This window comes from Peromyscus leucopus, chromosome 13, assembly GCF_004664715.2.
Source record: "Peromyscus leucopus breed LL Stock chromosome 13, UCI_PerLeu_2.1, whole genome shotgun sequence".
Lineage (NCBI taxonomy): Eukaryota > Metazoa > Chordata > Mammalia > Rodentia > Cricetidae > Peromyscus > Peromyscus leucopus.
Genome location: NC_051074.1, coordinates 12,092,006 through 12,111,272, shown reverse-complemented (window position 1 = coordinate 12,111,272; position 19,267 = coordinate 12,092,006). Strand labels below are relative to the sequence as shown.

At 35.0% G+C, this 19,267-nt stretch overlaps 1 protein-coding gene across 1 annotated transcript in view; it reads left to right on the top strand.

The window, feature by feature from the left end:
• Positions 1-19,267, top strand: part of St8sia4 (ST8 alpha-N-acetyl-neuraminide alpha-2,8-sialyltransferase 4) — a 97,178-nt gene that overhangs the window by 38,911 nt on the left and 39,000 nt on the right. The window contains exon 4 of the mRNA XM_028879084.2: positions 6,891-7,184. Within this exon, the coding sequence (XP_028734917.1) occupies positions 6,891-7,184 (294 nt within the window). The remainder of the gene's footprint in view (positions 1-6,890; positions 7,185-19,267) is intronic.

Sequence of the window (19,267 nt, the reverse complement as noted above, 5' to 3'; positions counted from 1 at the left end):
AATTAATTCATGACCCACCAATGGATCTAGTTAATTTAACAAAATTAATTAGAAACTAATTGCAATAATAGTTCAAAGAAGTGTGGTAGTACCTCACCCAAGAAAATGCCAGTAGGACTAGGGAAGACAGAATGTATTCAGGGAAATTTGTTGCAAGGAATTTCCAGAAGTTTGTAAGGAATGAGATAGGGCAAGGAAGAACAATATAGGGAGGGATAAAGGCCTTTCAGCCATGTTAACGTGTGACTGTTTACAATGCCTACACCACCTGCTATTGGAATAAAAATGATGTAATGGATCTGAAGTGGTTGTATCCTGCTGGTGACATTAGAAACTGAAATGTCTGTGCTTACACACCAATGACCTGAGAGTGTCCTGGAAGCTTAGATAGTATGAGAATGTCTGAATCTTCTGAGAATTATACTGCCTTTCCAGGACCCAGTGTTAAAGAAATCATATATATATATATATATATATATATATATATATATATATATATATATAAAATGTCAGAACATATTTTCCAACTTCCTATTGTACTTACAACACACACACACACACACACACACACACACACACACACACACACACAGGTACATACAGAAAGACACACAGTTACAAATGCTCACACACACAGAGGGAAAAATATGTTTTTAAAAATGACAGATCAAAAGAGTTTTCAATTTTAAAGTTTTCTTAACTAAGTAACTTAAATGTCAAAGTAGTGTAATTATGACCGGTTTTATTTTATATTTACTAAAAGCAGAGAATTCAGAGATACATCTTCTAAAAGCCCTCTATTGACCTCACAGGACATAGTTTATTAACACTGAATTGCAAAAGGAAAAATTATGGGTTTTCTAGCATGGGTGATTAGAATAGCAACTGAAATATTTCATGAACACTCTTTTTCTCTGTTTAGTATAGAACATATTTTCTAATGGCATAAATTCCATGCTTAACCAGACCTCCCTTCTATGAAAGAGTAGTAACTTCCCAGCAGCCATGATCAGTGGAGGACTTCAGTTTCCAGATAATAATGGCCATAATACAAGTATCATTTTCTGAGAAATCCTAGCTAGTTCCCAACCCAAGTATGAAATATAGCAACTACAACTTCAAAAGATCCAAACTGTTATGTTTGTTCTTTATCAGATGAAAAGAGTTCCAGCTGTCCACCACTCATGAATACCCTAGCTGTTTATTTTTTAAATAAATATATATTTTACATATGTGTAAATATCTGTGTAAAATGAATGTATAGATAGGATATGATAACATGTAAGGAGAGGGCTGAATGAAATATGGAAGAAAGCCATGCATTCATGCCATTTTAAAGACATCTCAGTGTGGGGGAATTGAGGTGACCTTTAGTTGTTTAGCTTACATACCTGCAGGGGTCCCAGAGTTTGAGAAGTCCATGTGCAATGTTCTACACTATACTAACTGTGACTTTTTAAGGCAAAGACAGTGAACTAATAGAATTTTCTCTAACACTCTTCATGAAACAAACACAATGATCATTTTAATTAAATAGGATGAGTTTAGCAGATATACATGGTTTTAAGATTGTATGAAATTTCAGAGAGCATGATATTTACAATGATTCAAGTAAAAGCTGGCTTTAGGTATATATATACATTATATATACATATATATGTATATATATATATCTGTGTTCACATTTTTGAAAAACAAAAGTTAGTCATGTCATAGATTTTAGAGCTCTATGACAAATGGTAGAATATAAAGGTCATATTGAACACGTGTGACAGTTAATTAGCATAAAGGTAGATTTCTACAATGATAATGAGGAGTATAAAACTGAATATTAAAACTGAAATGTATATTTTCAATATTTGTATTTAATTAATTATTTATTTCAAATTTTAAACATTTTTCAGCATCGATTTTGTAGTTAGACAGCTCTGTTGCTCTGGCTTTAAGATATATAATGGAGGGCCACTCAAACTCCTCATGTGCCTCATGTTATTCACCAGTGAAGAGTATTAATGACCATGTTACTTTAGCACTTCATTGAGTTGATGAGAAAATTAATGTTTATAGTTTTGTGAATGTGTGTTATTTTTGTGGGCATACAATTATTTTTTAGTATCCATGAATACAAAATATTTCCATCTATTTAGACAAATATGCTTATATGAGTATGTGTAAATGTGTGCACATTTGTGTGTGTGTGTGCGTGTGTGTGTGTGTGTGTGTGCGTGTGTGCGCGCGCGCAAATGTGTGTGAAAATTAGAGCACAAACACAGATGTCATCCTCAAAAATATCATCACTTTTTTTTGGATCTTTGAGATAGAGTTTCTCCATGTAGTTTTGGTGCCTGTCCTGGATGTCGCTCTGTAGACCAGGCTGGCCTCGAACTCACAGAGATCCGCCTGTCTCTGCCTCTGAGTGCTGGGATCAAAGGCATGTGCCAACACTGCCCGGCCCCATCACTTTTTTTTTAAGACAGGTTTTTTCGTTGGTCTTAGACACATTGAATTGGCTAGACTGGGTGGCTTGCAAGTCCCAGAGATCCTACATTTTTGTTTTTATATCCTGCAGTGATATATGTGTACTATTACACTTTGTATTTTTATGTGAGTTTCGGAATGAAACTCAGACTCTCACACTTCCAAGGCAAGTGGTTGAACTACCCATTCTTTTTAGCAAATCATTTACCTCATTACTAGTATGTGTTGGACTTTGACCTGGTAGGCATGAGTGACACAAAGATCAAATTAGCTATGGCCTGAGGAATGCATAATCTAATGCTAACACTGACATAGTACACAGGGAGATAACAATGATACAGAAAGAAAGAGGGAGAGAGGGGGAGGTAGGGAGAGGGAGGCTGTAACCATTTTCTCAAATGAAAGCAAGACAGTTCCTGGTCAAAGTTTGATAATTTACTTAATCTAGGATTTGAGATTTACTTCTAAAATCCACTCTTGTCAATGAATGCTCAATCTTACCTAATCAGTTTGTCATTTATAAAGAAATCTGAGATAAATTCTGGAATATATGTACTTAAGTCTCACTTATTTGAGGACTTGTGAATGAGAATGCTCACAAGTAGCAAATGTTAATAACAGATTAGAGGAATATGAGATTAGACATTACAAACTCACTAGAGTTATGGAAAAAGCCTAGGCAACATGTAGCTGAGGTGGAACAGTGTTGAGTATAAAGGAAGGGTATGGAAGAATGTGAGGTAGAGCATCATCAGAGGCAAAGAGAGTAAAAAGGGGGAGGAGTTCAAGAAGTCTCTCAGATGTTCCTATTGTGGGTGCATCAGAGGTAACAGCTGCAGTGTTAGGAAACAGGAAATAACTCAGAAGAGCTTAGAGGACTCTACGGACAGTGTTTTCCTGTGTACCTGCTTACCAGAAAGGTTTCAGAGACATCACAAGAAGAGTTCAGTCGCTGACTGGAGCTCATGTCAGAAGGGATCATCATGGGTGGAGATTTTTTCTCACTGTGCTAATTGAAGGGCTAGGACTCATCATTCAGCTCACTCAAGCAGCAAGACATATACTGCTGACAATGAGGATGCCTGGTACTGAATCTCTAGAAAGTGGCAGCAGCTGCAAATTGATGCTAAGTGAGGAATGGGACATTTGTTGCTCTCTGGAACTCCTTCAAGTCTGACTTACCAGTCTTGTTATCTGGGATAAATCCACTCACATAGTAAAGGGCCTGTTTTCAACTGCAAAACAAAAACAAAGCAGTTACTTTAATTGTATACTTGGCAGGAAGGGAGGGGCAATGGGATCAAAAGTAAACTAAAGAGAAGTTCCTATTCCTACCCTTAAACAATGAGAGGAAGCCTTGAAGACAGTGAGATTCCCAAATGTCTAGGAGTGCTCTGGCCATAGAGAATGGATGAGGATGCCACTGGACACTTAATAGATTTAAGGTGGCTATGGCAATTTTACCGTTCTTTCAAGAAAGAACTCCTCATCTAAGTTACTCAGAGTTGGTTTCTAGCAGTGTTCCACAAACAGAAGACATGAGAGTAAAAGCAGGAAGAAAAAGACAGCCCTGAATTAGAAAACACAAACATCACAGGAAGTCAATTTTATTAAAGAATATTTTAGGTGTTGCTTACTTTCTAGGAATACCATTCTAAGAGTTTGGTATTTTACTGTTACGAATTTTCTTGCAGACATATGTGCTTATATGTGATCATGGATTATAAGGTAACTTATATAGCTTTGAAAAATTGAAGCATTTTCACTTCACATGAGGCATACAGAAAAACTATCATTTATAGTATGGAATCACAGAAGAAAATTCATATACTTAGAGTGAAGTTGGTGCCATCCTTATTCTGTCAAATACTGTATCAATAATGTAGAATCAGCACCAACAGGGAATTTATGAGTTAAAAGTAAGCTTGCCAAGGCATCCAAGTTTGTGTATATTTTTCTTACCTTTTTATTTGCCAAGAATATTTTGGAAGTACAAGAAATTGATTTGGTTAAAGACAAAGGAACTCATGGCTATTAGCTGCTCATACCTGCACAGTAGTTGTCTTAAAAAATGTATCATTCTGAAATTGGCCACCTCTGTCTTATAGTGTTAAGATAAACTGAGTAACAACACAGCGCTTCATAAATTCTTGAGTCACACTCTGTTTAATTCTGAATGCTTCAGTTTCAAAGAAGATATTAAGAAAGACTGAAATGTTTCATTGAGAATCAGTTATAGTCTTGCTTTATCAGCAATATTACTGATTACATCATTGAGGTTAGCTAGTTGACTCAGTGCAGAGAAGCAACACTGCTTTACTATGGTAGCTTCCTTAATATTTTATTTGAACATGTGCAGTTCAGCTAATTCTATGACTAGATATCCAATTTATCCACATAGTAATTTGCCAGTTACATGTAGACATTGTTCTAGTCCTTATTTCCAGTGGAAAAAAGCATGCTACTCACTCACAAAGGAGTGTCAAATTGGCCTTTTATAGCCAGCATAGCTACATTTTATGATGTATCATTTTTGTCTTCTTATTTTTGGTATATTTGCTACCATACTTCTTGAAGCCTGACTGAGCTATGCTCAAGTTATCAAAATACTGCTTGTGATTTTATTTATTCCCCCACCTCCAGTTGTTCTTTTTTTATTTTATTTTTGAGATTATAATCTAATTGCATCATTTCTTCCTTTTCTTTCCACCATCTAAACCTTCTCATATAGCCCTCCTTATTTTTCTTTCATATCATCAATTATTTTGTTGGTTAACTTTTTATATGCATCTATGCATATATATGTATATTCCTAGATATAACCTTCTCAGTCTGTATAATGCTTACTCATACATATGACCATTTGGAATTGGATTACCAATTGAAGTGCTGCTTTCTGGAGAAGACTATTTCTCCCACTCTGCATTTCTGTAGTTATTTCTGTATGGATAAGGCCTCTTCCATCCATTTTAGCATGTCTATTGGTATTTTTATCCAACTGTCCTTAGGCAGTCATGCTGGTGAGAATTTATGGATGTAGCTTTTGACTTTGACATCATTAGGATGCACAATAGTCTTTAAGTCATCATCGTCCACATTTAACTTTATTTAGTTGCATTAAATATGTTGTTGTTGTTGTTTTCTCTAAATCTATCTTACTTTTTAACAAACAAACAAACAAAAGCTTTATTAGGCTTCTTTTTGCTTCCAAAGTAGAAAATGTTCTCACTTAGTATTGAGCTCTAATTGGTGAATATTTTTTTAGCTCTTCTGATTTTTAAGTTTCGGTTAAAAATTTAATTTTTATTATTTATTAGTCCTTTGAGAATTTTGAACAAGAAGTTTGATCATTCAGACCCCCATCTCCTCTCCTCCTGGATCTACTCCTCCTCCTTCAGGACCTTCCAACCTTGTGTCCCTTTTTTTTCCACTTATCAAATCTAAATGTTCTTTTGCAAACTAATTGAAACATGCATTCCAACAAGCTAAAATGAGGATATTTAAGGGTTTCTTAAGTCAAGGATCCATGGCTAATGGATCCTTGACTTAAGAATACAGCATCAGAAATCCGTTGGGCATATATTCAAGGTGCTTTCCGAAGTTGTCTTTCAATACAAGGATCAGATCATGTTGCATAAATAAGATTAGGTGTAGGCTCTTTTTAAAGCATCACGATTCCATGGTAAATATCAAAAATGGATATCCTGTGCCTTTCCTCCATATGAACCCAGGGATACAGAAGGCCCTGGAATGCAGGAGCCTACATCATAGCCTCTGAAGTAGAGAGGTTATTTCTTCTATGCACTCAAATCTCAGAAAGTCAGGCCAAACAAGATAATTTTATTTTATTACTTTATTCAATATATAGGCCCATAGAAGGCAATTGTAAATATGTTTATGGAAAGTACTATACAAAATGGTATAGGCTCCCATATCTCAGAGCATTAAAAAGTCAAACTTATTTAGTGATATTTATAAATGTGTTGAAAAGACTCCATCCCTGATGAACAGGACAGATCTGACCACCACGTACATTGTGTTTTCTTCACTTAACATATAGCTTAGATTTCCTGCAGTGTAACCACAAAGCCCTTGCAGATTTACCATTATAAATTCATTTATTATGAAATCTTATTATATGGATTTGTGAAGACAAAAATCATGTAACAGATTGGCTAAACTGGACCCCTACTGAGAGTTAACATCTTTATTGAAAGTAATATTTCTAATATTTTGCCAATTTATCAAATGTGTAATTTTGCCAGGTAGACTATTTTGGGGAGATTTTTTTGTTTTGTTTTGTTATGCTTACTGATGAAACCATGCTGGCTCCTCATTCTTTTCATTCACACCATTTTACGAGTGAAGTTTTCATATTTATTTTCCCCTTTTTTCTATTAATTTTTCCTTAGGTGTAATCTAGCTCCTGTGGTGGAGTTTGCTGCGGATGTGGGGACCAAGTCAGATTTTATCACCATGAACCCATCAGTTGTGCAAAGAGCGTTTGGAGGCTTTCGGAATGAGAGTGACAGAGAAAAATTTGTGCATAGACTTTCCATGCTGAATGACAGTGTCCTTTGGATCCCTGCCTTCATGGTCAAAGGAGGGGAGAAGCACGTGGAATGGGTTAACGCGTTAATCCTTAAGAATAAGCTGAAAGTGCGGACTGCCTATCCATCACTGAGACTTATTCATGCTGTCAGAGGGTAAGTGGCTGGAAACTACCGGGCTGTCCTTGGCACAATGGAACACGTAACTAAAGATTTTCTCGAGACACAAAGGAACATCAGTCAAACCTCCAAAAATAAACACATATTCATGATTTTATAATGCTTTCTATATTTTCAAATATGTATTTTATTTGCATGCTTAGTCTTTTTACTCACCCACCTTGGAAAATCAAATTGTTGAATTTGACATTGATGCCTGCTCGTGAACAAAGTGCCGCTTTTAATTTCTTCCTGTGACTGAGGGTAATAAGACTTTGCAGTAAAACTGATGACTTTTAAATGACAGGCTGCAACAGAGTGCTGACTGTCTAGTAGGCAGTCTGATGGACACGTAAATGTTAGAATTGTTAAAGGGGCAATTGAGGTCGATCTACAGCTATGAGGCCAACTAATAAGACAGGAGTCTAGCTGAGATTATGCACCTTCATGCTTCATACCAATGTCACACTTGCCATTTACAAATTAAGGTACTATTTCCCATTTAAGAAAACAAGTTCATAACTAAAATTATAGAAGAACTAATCTATTACTTAAATATAGGTAATGACAAAAGGGTCAGGGGTGATCAGGCACACAGTATGTTCAATAAATATATCAATGGTAAATACTTTTGTATGTTTATGAATGTATCTTAAGTATCAAATACTGTAAATACAAACAGGAAGAAGACCTTAACAAATGCAGAGGCTCAATGATACTCCAGTGACGTCACAAAGCATAATGGCAGGGATGCATAATTTCTTCCTCAAGTTCACAAAGCTCCAAATGTAGACTTACTATTTGACTAGGATTGAAAACAGAATAACAATTGTAAAGATTAATAAAAGGAGGGATGGGGGAAGGTGGACAAAAGACAGACTGGAGAGACAAATAATGTGGGTTTGGAGGGGGAGAGAAATAGGAGGGAGGGAGGGGAGAGAGAGAGAAAGAGAGAGAGAGAGAGAGAGAGAGAGAGAGAGAGAGAGAGAGAGAGAGAGAGAGAAGCACTGAGAAAGTAAAATGAAAACTGAATGTACACAGAGCAATTGTGAATACTGAAACACAGACTGGGAAAGTAATTTGGGAGCTGGCTAGGAGGGAGTCGCTTTTATTATGCTTGAAGTACAATGATATTTCTGAATCTGGAATGGTGCATTTTGCAATTGAATGAATATTTTAATTAATTTACTCATAGGAAAATAAAGATATAGGCTAGACATGGTGGATGTGGACAAAAAGACACGTTGAGGAGAACAAATAAATGCTGGGATAGAATTCCTAAAAGAAAAAAATCTAATTCCAGAATTAAAATAATTTCTTTGTATAATAGGAACTATGCTCAATTTTTTGTTTTGTTTTATTATTGAAATATTTCCCTGAAAAGGATTACCATTTCCCAGTTAAGCCTTTGGAGTTTCTTACAAGGAACTATCTTGTTCACAATTAAATTTGTTATAATTGGATATTCAATACTCATTACTATGGTGAGAAGTTTGATATATATATATATATATATATATATTATATTGTATTATATTATAATATATATATGCACTTAGATTATAACTAAACTAACATTTATTTCTAAATGAGTACATATTATTTTATTTTAAAATTTGACTGAAAAGAATGATATATTCTCAACAAAGGTTACAATTAAGATGTATTATGTTAAAACTCATTTCTGTGCTGAGTATATTTCTCATCAGTGCTGAGTATCATATTATTCTGAAAAAATAGACTTCTTTCTAATTTTAGACATATTCTCCAGTGATAGATGATTAGGGCTAGAAAGCATATACTCAACTCCTGATTAGAGAGAACATAAAGCAAACTTAGTATGTCAACTAAAATATGGCCACTAGATTCTGGCTAATATTTCTCAATTTGATACCAAAAGCAGATCGTGAAATCGAAACTTCAACTGTAGTCACAGTTGGAAACACATGTATTTAACAAAATATTAATGGAAGTATTATGGGTGTTTTTATGTGTTACTTACTTTGTTTTTCTTTTTGCGCTTGAAACCATCTGCTACCTCCCAGGGTGGCTACTAACTCCTGGGTCAACCAAGCAAAACTCCTGCCTTGCCTTTCTAGTAACTAAGTCAATAGGCATATTTATTTCACCCTGCACAAATGTTACATGTTAAAATATTAATTATTTTTACTTCAGTGATCAATATTTTATGTTTCATATTATTTACTTTTCTCACATATTTTTGAAAACTATTTCAGTAATTAGTAAGTGCTGTAATCCAAAGTGCTTTATGATAAATCTTGTAGCCACAACGTATGACGTGTAAAATCGTGGTTACCATGTTTTATGTAGTTTTGACCGGAGTGATTCTTGACTTTTCTAGAAGGTGTGTCACTTTGTTCTTACTCATGTAACTGCATACCTTCCTGTAAGGTAAAGAGATGGAATCCTGAACAATGGCATAAACATAAAATAGTTTCGGGGTACCCAATCACCTTTCAAATGAGATGGAAATGGGCATACATGGTGTATCAAAAAGCAAATTCATTTATGGAATCATAAAAATAACATTACTGGCAATGTATCATTTCAACATGTTTTGTGTAGCTAGAATTCTGAATAGAATAATAAACTGTGAACACTGGTAAAACAAGATTAAAAAGCAATGATAAAGCAAGAAGGTTCATCTGAAATTAACAAGATTAAAACCTAAAAGACCTGTTAAGTTTTACTTATTTCAGAGAAGTAAGTACTACTGGCTTATTCATGTGAAAAACTGTGGTATAACAGTTTAAGAAAATAGTTTCAGGTCCTCTATTGATTACTGGAGTTAACTGACTGATGAAAGGTTAAGAGACCAGAAAACATCATTTAGATAGAGCTATGATGCTGACTGACGTGTGATGGTTTTTCTGAGTGTTGCAATTAAAGATAGAATATTTAGGTGGTAATGGAAATCAAGGTTCCTGAATATAAGAGTAAATGCTAGGTTATCATATAAGCAGACTTCATTATTTTAACTTTGTCCTCTGAGAACAATGAAACTACTAACTTTAAACTCTTCAGTTTAGTTCTGTTTTTAGCACTAAAAAAGAAGCTAGCATCCACCAAACTCAGAATAGTATTAGATTGTATTATAATGTACAATCATTTTTGAAATCAGAGGAAAACTATAGCAGTCCTGAAAAAAGTGAAAGTGATCTAAGAGATGAATGAATCTTTGGAATTAAAATCTAATAACTATCAGAATACTGAGCAATAATAAGAAAAATTGACTATATAATTGCTCACATTTCACTGAATTCAGAATTTTCATTTTAAAGGTTTAATCATCATTTATCAACTTTCATTTTTTTTTAAATTTTTGAAAGCCCTAGGAAGTAGTACAAAATATATGCTTCATGGTTATCTCACTTTTTACCCTAACTATTTATAGATCCTTTGTGGATTGCACATCATGCATTCTGATCCCATTTATCTCCCTGTCCCCTCAAATCTGCACTTGCAACCTCCCCCCCCACCACCCCCAAAAATTCAAAAGTAAATTTAAAAGAAATATAAAGAAACAACAACAGCAAAAAGAAGGATCTTGTTGTCGAAGCTGTTGAGGCACACACCCTTTAGTCCATTCATCTTTTCTTGCAACTCATCTTGTTCCTGAGGCATTGGTCTGGCTTGAGGTGGCCGGCTTCTGCTACACCACTGATAATGAGCTCTCACTGTGGCTCCTCTTAGATATCCTGTGTCATGGACACCCTGCTGTTTTGGATCTGTAACTTCTTCCCTTTCACATGCTTGAACAATTCATACATTCAGTGGATGTTGGGGTCGGCCAACTCTAGTTCTGGGCCTGGTGGTAGCTGGATTGATCAGCCTTCCTGCTTTCCCTCATTGTCACTACCTGGGAGACATAGTGTTTTATAGATAGAAGTTCATATATACATGCTGAAGAGTGAGATAACATTTGTTTAAAGTCATTGTACAGTATTTTTTTATTTTGTATTTTTTATTCTTCCCACATATATTTCATTTGCACCACAATTTCCCCTAATTCCCCACCACCAGTTTCTCCTGTCCACCTCCCCTCTCCCTTGAGTCCACTCCCCTTTCCCTCTCCCTTCGCAGCGCCCCCCCCTCCAACGTGTCTCCTCTCAGAAAAGAGCAAGCCCTCCCAGGGACATCAATGTACACGGCATAATATGCTACAATAATACCAGGCACACGCCATCGTATCAAAGGCTGGAACAAGAGAGCCCAGTAGGAGGAAAAGAATCCCTCAAGCAGGCAAACGAGTCACAGTCAGCCTCTAATTCCACCGTTTGGAATCACACAAGAATACCAAGAGACTCAGCTGTATACTTAGTCACACCATACATGTAGAGGATCTAGATTGGGCCCCTACAGGTTCCCTGATATCTGTGAGCTCCCATGAGTCCTATTCAGTTGATTCTGTGGGCCTTGTCCTCATGATGTTCCTATTCCCTCTGGTTCCTCTGACCCTCTTCTTTAGGGACTATTTTAGAATTTTTGAGAAATTTTATTAGTAAGGAATTTGCAATGTAGCTCTGCTGATTTGGAATAGAACTATTTTCAACTTTAAGTCTCAGATTTATAACCATCAAACTATGAATACTGACATTAAGACATTAATAACAATTGCATTTCTTTGCCCTCTGAATTTTACTGATTCTAAACTCTAACCTGTCTACCCAGGATCTGAAAAACTGTAATGCCATGCTCACTTCTGTGCTAAGTTTTTTTTTTTTAATATTCTCAGGTATTCCTTGTCTGCAGCCTCTTAAAAGGCTAACTGAGCTTTTTCTTTTGTTTACTATGAAAGCAGACACAACTTTCATAAATATTCCCTTTTAAAGTATATTTTTAAATAAAAATAATGTCTATACACTTCAAAATAATTACTACTCAGCTAAATGTTTCTTCCTCACAGTAAATGAGATGCATTTATGCACACATACATGTATACAAAGTTGTATATTTGTACACATATAAAGGTTAACATATAGATAGATGGATGAATAGATAGGTAGATACATAATATATCTCTCTATATATAGATAAATATACATATAGATATATACAGATATATCTAGATAGATAGGTAGATAGATAGATAGATAGATAGATATAGAGATAGATGATAGATGGATAGATAGATATGTTGCCCCTGAATTGAGTTCTTCTGTGTACTTCCATAAAAATAAACTTTTTAAAACTACATATCTCTTTTAATAAATATAAATTTATGGAAAAATCATGAACCATATTCTATTTGTTGCTTACATAGATATTAAATTGCAATAGACATGCATATATACTAAATATACACTCCTTTATCTTCATATATATATATATATATATATATATATATATGTATGTGTGTGTGTATGTTTGTATGGAGATCTTGTATACTAGTATAGCTTTAGTAACACATTATACCAAGTAATATATTTAAGAATTACTTTTGATTTTTTCCTTAATTTTTGTGGAAAATACAGAAACTAATCTTATATTTGGAAAAACACATAACATTTAAAATAAATATAATGATCTCAAAAGGAATGTACAGGCAAGCGATAAAATGGCAAAAACATAAATGTGGGAAAGCTGAGGTAGAAAGATCGTCAGTTTGAGGAAAGATTGTGCTACACAATAAGGCTGTACTGGATACAAAATGAGATGCTACCTAAACAAACATGCACACAAACTGCAGTGTCGATATACAGTGAATTCCCTTAGTCATGACACATTGCTGACTTAAATGCAACCTGGAATCTTTTGCAGTTCCCAGAAATTCATTTTGTCAATGCCAGATACCTAACAAAATTTCCCTTCTACGTAATCATGTTGTTATTTGATGTGTTTTCTTGAACTTATTTCTAGTAATTTCATCTTGTGTCAAAAACATATTCTTTTGCATTAGTTTCTTCAAGTGACTAAATTTTTCATCATTTCTTTCATTCACATGGAACATAATATTCTAACTCATTTACAATTGTGCAGATAGCATCATTGTTTCTTGTTTTACATGTCTCATCAAATAAAATTATGTTGAAGAAGACAAGTTTTGAACTAAAATTTCAAGGAATTTGCTGAGTAATTGGAATATTATCTCGTCATCTACTCTTAAAAGTGCCTGTATTAACACTTTACAAATTATGTTCACAGGAACATAATTCCTCACTAAGGTAGGAGAGAAACAATAAGTTAGAAGAAACTAAACAAGGACCACTCTGCCCCCACCTCTCTGGAAGAGATATCCTTGTGTGGCAGACTATTACTTTGTAAGGGAAATTTTTCAATTAAAGGAAAGAAAACTATACAGTACTCAGTGTGTGAGAGTCTGTGACAGTTATAGGTCTTAATAAAAAAAAAATCTTCATGCCTTATAGAATCAGCCATTTCTTTCAATTTTACTAATGACATGATACCAATTTCAAATTTCAGTCATTGAGTTTGTCATTCCGATGTGGAAATCTGCCCACTTAAACATGTGCAAAGATAGATAAAATGCTGGGTGAATGTAAGGCATTTCTCTCGGGGAAATTGCGTGTGTGCCTTACTAGTCTTCAGAAGCACGAATCGGGCCAGATCCCAGCAGAGTGTCCAATCAAACATAAGCAGAAATATCTCCTAGGGACACTTGAGGAAATGGAGTCTGTTGTAGCCATTCAAGCAAATTGTTCTGGAGTTTTGAATCAACTCAAAGTCACCTAAAGAAAAGGCAAAAAGAAAAGACTTGGAAAAGGAAAATATTCACTGCAAGTAATTTCTGAAAATGGCTTATTTGTTTTCATTTTAGCTTGCCCTAAAACATTCCCATATGGCTTCTTTTTTGACCTATGTGCAACGCAGCTGTAATATTTCTCCATAAAACATGTGCTCTAGTTTAATCTTTTTGATTAGTAAGACAATGCATAGTAATTGTTTTAAACTAAAGGCAAATTTTTTATGAAAGAATATTTCTATTTCTCTGAGAATATTCAGATGTGAATACCTGAGGCAGCATTATTTTCCCAATGAATTAATCTTTAGTAATAATATTATTTCCTTTGCAGCTTCCATTATTGACGTTATACTAGGAAATATGACAGTGTAGATGGCTTATATCTGAAGAGACATTCAATGTGATCAAAATGCTAATGACACATTTTTAAAATTTGTGGCCATTTCCCATTAGGACTAATAGGTTTTTCAAATTTTATTTGGAGAAAAAGAAATTTATTTATAAATTTTATTTTAGAAAGAGAAACCTTCAATGTACATTTTTGTCATGAGCATATCCTGGGTTACTTCCTGGATGTGCATTTTCCCTGTGATTTCATACTGTGGTGAGACCTACCAGTTCCACTGTGCTGTTCCTGGGAACAAGAGGACAGTCCTTATGATTACAAATAGGTGAGTACTGTTTATAAAGGAAGTTGAAATCCTTGGCCATATGTCTGTGAACTGGCAGTGTCTGTTTGAAGATTTTGTGTGTCCTCCTGGAATCAGTGAAAATCTGTTGAAGATTTCAGTTAAGGAACAGGGTCTGTTCCATAAAAAAGACAGCACCAGTCTGCGCTGTCTTCAGAAAATTTACCTGAAGGATTGTTTTCTTTCTTAATCTCAGTTTAAAAGTTCCTGTTGCACACAGGTTTCTGTCTCTGTTTCCTTTTCCAAGAGTTTTGTTTCTCTACAATCTTCACACAAGTTGTACATGTCTCTATTGTGAGTCATTAAAATATGTTCTTACTTTTCATCAGAGCAAGGATCAATGTATTCACACCTCTACATATTTAATAGGAAACACTAGTTCTCTATACATGTTTTATTGGATGTTGGCACACGTGAGCAGAGAAGAAGATGCTGTCTTGAAAAAGACCAAATATATACACAAGCAGCACTTTGGAGTTGGCTGGGAGTTGTCTGTAGAGCAATTAAGGAAACAATGAAAATAATAAAAGTGAGGGAATTATTCATGAATTAGAAATTATGTTCTCTTTGGAGAGTTATAAATAGTAAACCTTCCCCTCAAAGGCTTAAATCCAAATAACGAGAACAGAGCCTTATGACCTATCCTTTGTCAATAAATAATTAATAAAGCCGATACGTATCAGTTTATTTCCAGTATCTACTAAGTTGTAAAGCTGATACTAAATTTTACCTTCCTATGGTAGTAGAGTGATAAAATTTAAGAGCAAATCGTGATTAAAAAGTAACTGGACATATCAATTGGGAGTCGGCTCCACAACAATCCTAAGTCCTAAATCCTAGACAAATAACTACAGATGTCTAAGGTAGATTGAGAGAGGGAAATATAGTCTTTCTCAGTGAATCGCATCCTAAGTCCTAAACCCTAGACAAATAACTAAAGATGTCTAAGGTAGATTGAGAGAGGAAAATATAGTCTTCCTCAGTGAATAGCACGATTGGTTATCCAACACTAAAGAATCAGGCCTGAAAACATACATACAAGCAGAACATCACAGATAGAGTACGTTGCATTTATGTGTTGAGGAATGCCCACATGCATGCACGTGTACACACACCACACACACACACACACACACACACAGCAACAATCATAGAAAAAGAGGTCATGAATTTGCAAGAGAGCAAGAGGCATAGAAGCAAGAGTTTAAAGGTAGTAAAGAAAGTGGAAAAATGTAATTATATTGTAGTTTCAAAAACTAATAGATATATTTTAAAAATAGTAATTGTATTATATTAATTGGGATATCAAGACTAATAATTACAAATTTGCCTTATGGTCTGAGAAAAGCAACAGAGCAATATAATTTAGTGACTTAGTTTATTTTGCATATTTTCTGCCAATATTTGTTTATTTTTAAGCAATTTATTTAATCTATTAATTTTTAATTTAACAATTTAGAATGGTATTATGTGATTGTGATAGTTTCCAGAATTGCTATAAACATTTTAGCCTTGGTCGAAAAACTTTTGATTTTAATAATTTTCCAAATTCCATGGCTGCAATTTAGTAATCACAGGAGTTTATATATATATAAAGAGCTAGAGGAAATGGATGCATTTGGTTTATAAGTTATACTCATTACATGATTTTGGCTTTTATTCTGTCTTTTTGCATTTTTGCTCATTTTTTTCTTTTTTAAATAAAAAAAAAATCAAATATGTAGCAATCATGATTTCCCATGCCCCTACTCCTCCCAGATCCTCCTCATCTAACTCCAAGCTCGTTCTTTATCTCTCTCTTTAGAAAGCAAGCAAATCTATCTTTCTACTTATAAAATCTACTCTTCTAGTGATGGTAACAAGTTTGCAACTAACTCCAGAAACTCCCTTGCTTCTCTGAACTTTCAGGACGAAAGAGGAAGAATAATGTGCATATTGAAATTGAATTAATCTGCATAAGCTAGTCTAATTCATATATAAAGAAACGAGTGTTTATTTTATTTGGATCATTCACAATGTACATTAAATAATCAGTTATGGGCTTCAAGCAAACAGCAAATGTATGAGCTTACACACAGAGTATAAGTTCACACTGCCTAAGTTTATTAAAAAAGATTATTGAATCAGACATCTGATAAGTCTTTTAGAAGTGTCAGTTTGGCAGGGGTCTCAGTGACGGGGTCCTTGCCTCCCATGTGCAAGGCCCTGGTTTATCCTTTAATACCAAGACAAAGTTGTAGTTTTTCCTGTTTCTACAGTAGTTTTTAGAGGCTTTCCTGGGAGACTGATCATAATCAATCAGCTCACCGAGCCCTTAATGTGGTTTATCACATGGGCAGAATGTCAAGCCATACATTGAAAATTACAGAGACAGTTATTGGCAATGCAAGTTCTATAATATCAGTAATAATAGTAAAAATAAAGAAAAATTGAGGGCTCTTGACCATGAGATTAGCCATATCGGAAATGGATTTCTGATAGATTCTATTTGTTTCTGAGAACATTCGCGAGCATAGCATGAGTGATCAAGGTGAGCGATGTCCAGAGAATTCATCTTTCTTGCTTTCCCCTACTCTACAAAATCTTACCTCAGAATCACGTTACAAAGGCAAGAAAATATGCTGTAGGAAAAGAAGCTTTAGGGTTTGGCAATAAAATGTTCTTATGGTCCTTTGAGAATTCCATTTGGTTTTATTATTTCAACCTCACCCACACCCTCGTCTCAACAGGATCAAACCCAGGCCCTTAAGTGTGGGTGAGTGCTCTGACACAGAGCTAGATCTCCACTATAGTTATGTGATTTTTGTCTTGGTGTGGATTTTTTGGTAATGTTTAATTATTTTCATTAAAAAATATTTTTCATACCTTATATTCTGATTATGGTTTCCACTCCTCCAACTCCCTCCAGATCCGCCCAATCTCCCTGCCCACCCAAACCCGCATCCTTTCCTTTTTCATATTAGAAAACAAACAGGCATCTTAAAACACAGAGAAGAAAAATAATAAAAATTTATCTTCTGATATCACCTTGTGAGTATTTGTAGATAAATATTGTATAACATGGTAGAAATTTTTTATATGAAATGATTTTTCCAATCCCCAAAATATTTTACTTGTATATAAATTGAAAGGCTTTTAGTGTCAATTATAAAATTAGTACCTAACCTTCCAATATATGAGCGATAGAGGAAAACAGGTTCTTTATATAGAGAAATGTAAATAGCTTATAAATTGTCCTTAGAGGAGGGTAATTAAGTTGTTGGAGTAAAAGGAAAATAATTGAAAAGGCTATGTGGGTGTGTTTGTGTGGATTGGGGTGTAAGAAGTTGACGGTACATGGAGGTACCAGCATTTCAGTTTCCCACTCCCTACTAGAACTCTGACACTGTCCACCTTCACAGAACTGTGTCAAAGGTATCATAGTGGGACTCAGTTCCAAGAGCACATAGGTGATAAATCACCAGTCTGTTCTGAGAAAATGAGCAAACACTAGCTGCATTGTGTTTTCACAGGAGGTTTTGACACAGCCATAGCATTGATTAGTTATATTCCCTTGTTAAGAATTTTATTTTTGATGAGGGTATCAGTCAAATGCCAGTGACCTAAACTGCCAAGTACAAAGCCCGAGTTCTGCCACACTTCTGCCTCTATTCTCCAAATTGTCCCAGAATGACTATGTGGGTGACTCCAATGGACTATGATGTAAGGTCTAGGCTGACTGTACCTCGCTTGTTAGTCAGTTCCTTTGAAGTGTACACTGCTTTTGTTTCATACAGTATAGGCTTTCATTGTCAAGGTCAGATTGTTTTCATAATGAAAGCAGACTGTGCTGCTTGAAGCACACTCCTGTAGAGATATACTGCTCTTCATCATCACTGTACAGCTGACATCTGCACAAAGATCCATTCCCTCTTCTGCAGAGCATAAAGGTGTAAAGTGATAATGTCACAAAATAATTAAGAATTTGTTGGAGCAGAGTCTGTTTAGTCAGTCCTTATAGCAACACTTCTGTCTTTGGTTTTAGGATTGTACTTTAATCATGTTTCTGTTCCCCTTCTCTGCACTCTTCCAAAGCCATAGCCTCTGATTTTATTAATGGTGTTGTATGCATATATGCACTTGTATATATATACATATGTATTCATAAATAAACCTACTGAGCCTATATAAGGCTACCTGTATGTTCATAGGGCCAAACATCTGTCACTGGACCATCAGTTGGTTAGTGTGCTTCTTCCCTGGGGAGGGCCACCTCTCCTGCTCCAAACCTCACTCAGTTGACAGTAGTTCTTTGTGAAGGGTTGAGGCCTCCTGGGATTTTCCCCCTTCCGTTTGACACGTTTGTAGGTATCTCCTTGTTTAGTTTACATCTAGGCAGTCAATTTCAATGACACTTGACAGAATAGTTCAAACATTAAGACCAAGCACCGAGTTTAGGCTCATTCAAAACATACGAGCACAAGCTGTAAATAGGAATACTGGTGAATAGCTGAAATAATTACATGGCAACTGGTTATAGCTCAGCATCCAGAATTGGAGGCCTGATGTTACACTACTAATGTTTTCAAATTTTACTCTAAAGAATAATGCATTTTTCTTTTTTCAAGTTTATTTTCCTTAAAGTAAGATGATTTGTTGCGTGAAATTTCTGTTCAACCCTTCGTTCC